The 9,897-nt window shown below is 37.7% G+C and overlaps 1 protein-coding gene across 1 annotated transcript in view; it reads right to left on the bottom strand.

The window, feature by feature from the left end:
- The window catches only part of DNAH12 (dynein axonemal heavy chain 12), a 201,658-nt gene that overhangs the window by 120,672 nt on the left and 71,089 nt on the right, over positions 1–9,897 (bottom strand). Inside the window, exons 27-30 of the mRNA XM_040628655.1 lie at positions 9,095–9,334; positions 8,288–8,533; positions 7,833–7,952; positions 765–874 (exon numbers count right to left, since the gene is read on the bottom strand). Coding sequence (XP_040484589.1) covers positions 765–874; positions 7,833–7,952; positions 8,288–8,533; positions 9,095–9,334 — 716 coding nt within the window. The remainder of the gene's footprint in view (positions 1–764; positions 875–7,832; positions 7,953–8,287; positions 8,534–9,094; positions 9,335–9,897) is intronic.

Raw genomic sequence — 9,897 nt, 5'->3', positions numbered from 1 at the left:
TATACGATCAGTGGAGTAGGAAAAAATTATAGATAGAACTATGGATACAAAATGTCCACAGCCACTTTAATGATACCCTATGTAACGAATTATGTATATCAAATGATTATGACTCCTTGGAAAGGCCCCTACAAGTGACAGGTCCTGAGGTTTAAACTCCCAGTTTCACGGTCAGTTTATCTCTGGAACTGGGGCTCCCCAGTTACCCAGATGGGTTTCAGAATTGCTACCAATCAGTATTGGTTGTGTCTCCAGTTCTTCAGTTTCTGGATAGTAGTGTTTGCTCTAATAACCTGTTCTCCACCATTATAATTAAGACTAGGTGTGTGGACGGCAGGCAACTTGTCTTTCTAATCAGTAGGTCTTTGGATCAAGAGGAACAACTTCCAAATCTGATGCAGAAACTATCATGCATCACCTAGACTGACTAGAACTTTTAAGTTGTCCTCCTGGGAAGGAAAGGGTGTGTTTTATGTGCATGAAGGAGAGCAAATAACAATTTGATGACCAAAAGGGCAAACTGTGCTGGTCGCTAGTGCCACATCACTAAATGAACGTGCCTTACCAATCCTTGTTGGTTCGGTAGCATGAGAGAGAAATAAACCTTTATTTTAAGCCACTGGGATGGAAACTGGGGGATGATGATCTTTGTTCCCTAGCCTACAAAATTTGCTGAGTCCTTTGGTTCACAAATTTTAGTTGTTTAAATAATAATTTGAAAATAACATCTAACTACAGCAGACAATGATAATCTATAATCTTACCCATGTCTCACAATCATCATTTCATATGTCTGAATCATCTTTTCAATAAAAAATTTAACTGGCTGAAGATTATGTACTTGACAGGTTTCATGAGCACATTCCAAAAATTCCTAAAATAAAAGAAAAATGGAATGCATTTTTATAAAATGGTATAAATCATCTCAAACATACCTTATAAATATAGACTTCATTTTGAAATAAAAAATAGTTATCTTCCTATATTGATAAATTATTTCTTAAAACTTTATTTTTTAAAGATTATATATATATTTATTTATTTATTTATCAGAGAAAGAGAGAGCACAAGCAGGGGGAGCAGCAGGCAGGAGGGGAAGCAGACTGCCCACGGAGCAAGGAGCCTGATGGGGGACTTGTTCCCAGGACCCTGGGTTCATGACCTGAGCCAAAGGTAGATGCTTAACTGAATGGGCTACCCAGCCATCTGTTAAAGCTTTATTTTTTTTTAAAAGCTTTTTTTAATTAAAAGGAAGAACAAAAAGAATTACTTTAAAAATATTATCATTCTCTAAATAAGTTAATGATCAGAGCACCATAGCATTGAGTGCAGGCTGCACGAAACTCCTTTTAATAGTGTTTTCCAGAATTTCACCTTTGCTTAGGTGGAAGGACATGCCAAACAATCCTTCACACTAACTAGAAAGTAGTAGTAACTAGAAAGAAATGAAGAATCTAAAAAAATAAAAAAAAAATAAAAAAAGTAAAGATAGAGAAGTTCTTTGGATACAAATATGTCTAAAGGAATGAAATTTCAGAAAGGGATGAGGCTTCCTTGGTGAGCACAAATCAATGCTAATTTAGCTGGTGGGAGCATTTTCCAGCTACAGACGTAAGGTGGGCATTGGATTGGGCCTGCCATAGACAGAGGGACTTTGCTGAAGAGGAACCATCGGAGAATTTAATGGTCATGTGGGCTTGTGCAGCAGATCTGAATCTGGAGAAGCCTCAAATGCAAATCTGATTCACCCACTGCCTATGCTTTTGCTGAGTGTGAGGTGACATAAGAAATCAAGGGCTTAGCTAGAAAGGCACACTGATACTTCCTTATCTTGGGATGCTTCTATCCTAAAATGCTGCTAGAGGGATGGCCCTATAATACAGGGCAATTCTCACTCTAAAGACGTGAAACCAGAGGTAAGCGAAAGTTCAACAATGCTGCCACAAGCTCTGGTTGGGTCAACTCCCAACTAAATTGATCATCACTCAGTCTAGCTCTCTGACACAGGAAAAACAGTTTTTCTGTGGGAAAAATAATACTTTAGCCTCTACAATTATTTTATACACAATTTTTAACATAAAATCAAATTTTACAAGTCATGAAATGAAACAGCTGAAGATCAAGAGAAAAAAACAAGCTCCCAGATGACCTGGATATCATAATTAGCAGAGCAATAAAAATAACTTCTATAAATGTTTAAGAGAAAATAGACAATATGACAGAAAACAAATGAAAAGATGAATTCAAGAAAAATGCAGTTTTAATGAAACCAGATTGGACACACTAAAACTAAAAAAAAATGTGAAATTAATAATTCATTGGATAGGTTTATCCGTGGACTGAACAAAACCAAAGGAAAAAAATCATGGATCTTAAAGATAGGCCAATAAAAAGTATCCAAACTACAGCACAGATAATAAAATTAATAAAGAACATAAGAGATGTGTGAGGCAATGTAAAATTGATGTGGGAAATAAAGGCAAAAGAAATGTAACTTATATTAAAATCTCCTTATAGCTCGAAGCCCACTGATAGATACCGGAAACACATAGAGCGTGGCCTTCCTCAAGGAACTGGTGGCTGCCTTAGTGCCTTCAGGTTTTTTTTTTTTTTTTTAATGATTTTTTATTATATTATGTTAGTCACCGTACAGTACATCCCCGGTTTCCGATGTAAAGTTCGATGATTCATTAGTTCTGTATAACACCCAGTGTAGTGCCTTCAGGTTTTAAAGTAACCTTATCTTGGCAGCTGCTGGCCCCTCAACATCCTGAAAGCCTTGCTTCCAGATTCCTTGGAGACCTGCGCTATCTCTAACCCCCACTAATTAGAAAGCATACAATCAGTCACTTCTCACGATCCCAGTATAGCTCTGTCTGCCTACAGGCCCTGACCCATGAATAAGGAAAGGGTTACTACTCCTGGCAGGTGGAGACACCAACACCGAGTGGAACCAGAGATAAGGGAACAAAAACAAGAATCTCCAGGCCACAAGCTTCCCAGTCAGGTCTCAATGAAGGACTGCCACTAAAAGCCCTCAATGGCAACCCATTCGGGACTTCTCTCACTCTAGAGAGCTTTTTTCTTTCCTTTCTGCTCTCACCTTCACTTAATAAACTTTCACTTCACTTCACCCTTTTTGTCCATGAGATTCATTCCTTGACTCCGTGAGACAAGAACCCTGCAATCCTACAAAAAAATGATCTAACATATGTTTAATTGGAGTCCCAGAAGGACAGGGGAGACAAAATAGGGCAGAAGAAGTATCTTGAGATAAATACTGAAAATTTTCTAGAGAAAGACATCAATCCACAGATTCAAGAAGTGCAGCAACTCCAAGCAAGATAAGTACAAAACAAACAACACAAGGCACACAAAGAAAAATATTAAAACAGGTGGAGGGAAAACACACATTAAATTCAGACACACATAAATAAGAAAAATACCTGACTTCCAAGCATAACAATGAGAGCCAGGAGTTAATAGAATAACATCTTTAAAACAATGCAGAAAGAGGGGCAGACCCCTGCCAATCTAGAGTTCTTTTCTTTTTTTTTTTTTTTAAGATTTTATTTATTTATTTGACACAGAGAGAGAGACAGCCAGTGAGAGAGGGAACACAGGTGGGGGGGGGGGGAGGAAGAAGCAGGCTCCCAGTAGAGGAGCCCGATGTGGGGCTAGATCCCAGGGCTCTGAGCTGAAGGCAGACGCTTAACAACTGAGCCACCCAGGCACCCCTAGATTTCTATATCTAGTGAAAATATTCTTCAGAACTGAAGGCTACGTAAAGACATTTCAAACAAACGAAAGTTGAGAGAATTACTTGGCAGATGCTCCCCATACACACGAGAAATACCAAAGGAAGTTCTTTCCGTTAAAGGAAAAAGATCTCAGATGAAAGTATATATCTGCTAGAAAGAATAAAAACACTACAAAAAGTAAATAGAAAGGACTTACTAATACCAAAAGCAAAAATTAACACTGTATAGTGGAGTTTATAAAATGCAGGAATAAAATACATGACAATAGTATAATGGGCAGGGGTGAGTGGACAATAAAATTACACCACTTAAAGATTTTATGTTGTTTCTGAAATGATGAAATACAAACTTAAGGTAAATTGTAATAAGTCAAGGATGTATATTATAACCTGTGAAGTGACCACTGAGGTATTAGAAATTCAACAGAGAAGATTAAGAGTAATAAACACTATCTGAAACCCAAAAGTAGTCCACAAAGGAAAAATAAAGGAATATCGTACATGTTAAAAAGCAATAGGACATAGTTGGTTTCTTCGATGGCCCTTGGCTCATCTGTAGGTGCACTGAGCCACTTGGCCACACACCTCACAGCCCTGACTCCTAGTAGTAGTTTTCAAACTGGAAGCTGTGGATTCATGGGTTGATCGCTATATTCACAGGAGCACAAGAATTCTCCATGACAATTTTAAAAGTTCTGTATTTTCATTCTGATTTTTAAAAATCCTATTAGCATCCCCCGAATCATCTTGATAATTACCTGTGGTATAATATAAAAATATATATGGTCTTTATTCCCAGTCCTTGGCACAGAGCCCCTATAACCTTTAAAATTTCCTGTGTGATAGGAGTATCTTTGTTATTCTTAATGAGCCCTTGTCAATCACACCCAAGTTTGTGCTGAGGAGGCGATTTAGGGTGGGGACCTTAGATAGCCTCAGGTTGGGGTGGTCACAGGAAAAGACCCAGTGACTAGAGGGTTGGAACTTTCAGCTCTACTTACCAGCCTTTGGTGAATGCATTGGGGTCGGGGAGGGAGGAAAATGGCAGAAGACTGAGCTCTGTAAAAACTCCTGAACAAGATTCAAGAGAGCTTCTGGTTTGGTTAGCACATTGAGGTGCATGGAGAATGACATACCCTAAAGCATGCTGCCACCGCCCATACCTTCCTTACCCTATACCTTACCCTACACATCCCTCCCATTTGGTTCTTCCCAAGTTGCATCCTTCATATCTTTTGTTTTAAAGTAGGATCCACACCCAACATGGGTCTTGAACTAACAACCTTGAGGTCAACAGTCCATATGCTCTGGGGCGCCTGGGTGGCACAGTGGTTAAGCATCTGCCTTCGGCTCAGGGCGTGATCCCGGCGTTGTGAGATCGAGCCCCACATCAGGCTCCTCTGCTATGAGCCTGCTTCTTCCTCTCCCACTCCCTCTGCTTGTGTTCCCTCTCTCGCTGGCTGTCTCTATCTCTGTCGAATAAATAAATAAAATCTTTAAAAAAAAAAAAAAAAAGAGTCCATATGCTCTACCACTGGCCCAGCTTGGCTACCCCCTCCCCCAGTCCCGGGTTGTATCATTTATAATAAACCGGTAAACATAAACTGTGTTCCTGAGTTCTGTGAGCTATTCTAATGAATTATCAAAGCTGGGTGGGGAGATTGTGGAAACCCCAGCCAGTTAGAAACATAGGTGCCCAGGACTTGAGACTGACTGAATGAGGGGCAGTCTTATAGGACTGAGCCTTTAGTCTGTGGAGTCTGACAATAAGTACCTGGAGTTAGTGTCAGAATTGAATTGTTCATTGAATTGTCCAGTTGGTGTCCAGAGAAGAGAAATGTTTTAGAAAACACCCTATAATCACATTAATCTGGTACTGCCATAGGACGTATATTAGCATTTCAGTTTGAAGGTTAAAAAAAAGAAGGCTAAAAAAGTAAATGATGCCTTTAAGCCGAGTGATGCCTTAATGATATAACAGCTCAAGGAAACTGAAACTTTCACAGTAATATCAATAGAGAGATGGAGTGGAAGAATTGAATCATCAAATGGAAAAAGGTAGTTTATACATGCTGAACTCAAGAAGTATTCACTGTACATTTTACCATAGAAACCGCCACAAAGTAACATTTAATTTCAGCTACATATCATCTCATTAAGATTGTTTTGTTTCTAATTTAAAATTTTTTATTTTTGGCACAAAAAGAGACATATAGATCAATGGGACAGAATAGAAAACCCAGAAATAAATGCACAATTATATAGCCAATTAATCTTTGACAAAGGAGCAAGGATATGCAATGGGAAAAAGACAGTCTCTTCAACAGATGGTGTTGGGAAAACTGGACAGCTAAATGCAAAATAATGAAACTGGACTACTTTCTTACAGCATAACAAAAGTAAACTCAAAATGGATTAAAGACCTAAATGTGAGACCTGAAACCATAAAAATCCTAGGTGGGGGGGCACAGGCAGTAATGTCTAACACCAGCCAAAGTGACATTTTTCTAGATATATCTGAGGCAAGGGAAATAAAAGCAAAAATAAACTCTTGGGACTTCTTCAAAATATAAAGCTTCTGCACAGCAAGGGAAACAACCAACAAAACTAAAAGGCAACTTACTGAATGGGAGAAGATATCTACCAATGACATGTCTGATAAAGGGTTAGTATCCAAAATACATAAAGAGCTTATAAAATTCAAAACACAAATAATCCAATTAAAAAATGGGTAGAAGACATGAATAGACACCTCTCCAAACAAGAAATACAAATGGCCAACAGACATATGAAAAGATGCTCAGTATTTCTCAATATCAGGGAAATGCAAATCAAAACCACAATGAAACACCACCTCACACCTGTCAGAATGGCTAAAATCAAAAATACAAGAAACAAGTGTTGGCAAGGAGGTGGAGAAAAAGGAACCTTCTTGCACTGTTGGTGGGAATGCAAACTGGTGCAGCCGCTCTAAAAAACAGTATGGCAGTTCCTCAAAAAGTTAAAAATAGAACTACCCTATGATCTAGCAATTTCACTACTGGGTATTTACTCAAAGAATACAAAAACACTAATTCAAAGGGATACATGTGCCCCTATGTTTATAGCACCACTATCTACAATAGCCAAATTACGGAAGCAACCCAAGTATCCCTTGATAGATGAATGGATAAAGAAGTGGCATATATACACAATGGAACATCATTCAGCCATAAAAAGGAAGGAAATCTTGCCATTTGCAATGACCTAGATGGAGCTACAGAGTATAATGCTAAGTGAAATAAGTCATTCAAAGAAACACAGATACCATATGTGGAATTTAAAAAACAAATGAGCAAAGGAAAAAAGAGACAGAGAGTCAAACCAAGAAACAGACTCTTAACTATAGAGAACTGATGGTTACCACAAGGGAGGTGGGTAGGGGGGTGGGTGAAGTAGGTGATGAGGATTCAAGGGTACACCTATCATGATGAGCACTGAGTAGTATACAGAATTGCTGAATCACTGTATTGTAGACCTGAAACTAATATAACGCTGTATGTTAAATACCCTGGAATTAAAACAAAAAACTTAATAAAAAAATTTTTATCTTGATTTTACATATATATAATAGAAACAGCACTTATTCTTATGCGTATATATGTACATATATGTACATTTTAATGTCTATAATTTAGATGAAATTGGAAATGCACATGGCTTTTTTTTTTAAAGCATATTACTTAAATATGAGAAATCCTTATGTTAACTATAGGATGTTTTGCCGCTTGCAGATTACCATCTTTTCTACCTGCTAAAGTACACAACAGGATTATAGTACACATTGAAGTAAGTATTAAAAATCACAAGATAGGAAATAAAAGTACCCATTCTCTTAGAAAGAACATTATCTTTAATGTGAATTTTGTTAACACCGGTATAACAGAAGATACTAGAATTTACTCATCCTCATTAATGAAAGTGGCCAAAATTGGGGTTTATCCTCCAAATAGAACAATTTCACTCATTTAAAACGATTGAGTCATCAGATAAATTTATTGGCACAGTAAGTCATTCCCACAGGTTTACTCACATGATAGTCAGCTTCGGGAAGTTTAATACCAGGAAATAGGTCACTAGTTATTCCATTAAATAAGGGTATATCATGTGATAGAAACTTTGGTTCATTTACATCTTTAATTGATCGAAGAAGCTAAAATCATCCAAAGAGTGCAATATAAGTTATTTGCCCATATTCCCCACCTTCCCTACCACTAAAAGTCAAAGTTCTTCTCACATTGCTCTATGGAATTCCCATACTAAAATGCCAACACTACACTTATTAAGCCAGAAGGTCCTTGGATTCTTATAAAGTATAATGAATAACATAACCCCAAAACTACTATTTCAACCTCACATAAAAAGGTTCAAAGCCAATAACCCTCTTATTTGCCTATTTATAGCTCCTGATCAACGTTCCTTAAAAAAAAAAAAAAAAAAAGATTATCTTGTACTGAAGCTTTCACAATGTATAGATTTAAGACTTACCAGTATATCTTCATTTTCATTTGGAAATTTTAGTTTTAGGTTCCCAGCAGCCACTAAAACGGCTTTTACTGCTCGCATTCCATAGTCATAATGAAATTGTGACGAGAGCTGCTCTGAGCAGAGCCTGTAGGTCATCACTATCTTCACAGACAGAGGCTTTGCATTCAAAAATCCATAGGAGTAGAGGGAGATTTCTGCTATGAGGGCATAGTTTGGAACCATCATAGCCACTGTTCTAAAAAGAACCTGAAGTATGTAACGAACGAAATATATTATTTTTAAAAAGGAAACCATTTTTTATGTTCAGTTAGCCAGCATATAGTACATCATTAGTTTCTGATGTAGTGTTCGACGATTCATTACGTGTGTAACTGAATAAAAAAAAAGATGTATGGTTTTCATTTGGTTAGCTGATAAAGTTCTCTGTTAAAAATGTGTAAGCATTTTAAAGAAAGATGTTTTTTCTTAAGTCTATTATGCTAATAAATATCTTATATTAACAAAACAAAAGGAAACCATTTTTCAAAAGCTGAACACAAGCATCCCAACAGAATGCGGTGATATTCCAGTTTATTCCCTCAATGCAGCACCTTTTCATTAATTCTGTGATTTTTTTTTTCAGTAGCACTGTAATGATTTCATGTACTTTAATAAGCGTTAGACACCTAAAAAAGTTTTGAGAGGTTTACCTGGTAGGTGATGGCAAAGGTAAAAGGGAGATTTACAAACACACGTGAGAAAATGATACCATTTTCAGTGGATTGGGCTGTTACATTTGATTAAATTTACAGTCTTACAAAATATTACCTTAAGATTGTCTGGCAATTCGGAACGTCCCGCATAGCCAGGATTCATAGTAATGGCTACGAAACAGTTTGGATTGAGCTTAAGTTCTGTCCCTTCAAAAACAAACACTTCCAGTTTCTGTTGAATGGCTCTCTGAATGCAAAGGATCTGTTGAGCCACCACTGACAACACTTCCAACTCAATCCGATTAAATTCATCAAAGCAAGCCCAAGCCCCAGAAGAAGCCAATCCTTTAAAAAACTAAGGACAAGAAAAAAGGAGAGGAGTTTTCTTATGGAGAGGCATCATTTGTTAAACAGATATTTAATCTTTCAAGTCAAAATTTACCTTATCAAATCTTAACATCAAATCTTTTAAGCCCAATAAACCCCCAAGTATAAAAGCAATGTCTTGGGGCGCCTGGGTGGCTCAGTCGTTAAGCGTCTGCCTTCGGCTCAGGTCATGATCCCAGCGTTCTGCCGTCGAGCTCCCTCCCGCCCCGTCGAGCTCCCTCCCGCCCAGCGGGAAGCCTGCTTCTCCCTCTCCGGCTCCCCTGCTTGTGTTCCCTCTCTCACTGCCTCTCTGTCAAATAAATAAAATCTTTAAAAAAAACAACGTCTTTACCCCTACAACTGAGTTTCAAGCAAGGCATAAACATTCAAATAATGTTTAAACGGAGTTTGTTTCCGTTTATCCGGTTGGACCTAGCTGTAAGTTTGTAGCATTTAATATGCAACTTTACCTTTAGCTCTCCTGCTTGTGTTCCCTCTCTCACTGCCTCTCTGTCAAATAAATAAAATCTTTAAAAAAAACAACGTCTTTAC

This window comes from Ursus maritimus, unplaced genomic scaffold (genome assembly GCF_017311325.1).
Source record: "Ursus maritimus isolate PB19 unplaced genomic scaffold, ASM1731132v1 scaffold_14, whole genome shotgun sequence".
Lineage (NCBI taxonomy): Eukaryota > Metazoa > Chordata > Mammalia > Carnivora > Ursidae > Ursus > Ursus maritimus.
Note: the sequence above shows the minus strand (reverse complement) of the source record. Positions and strands in the feature narration are given on the sequence as shown.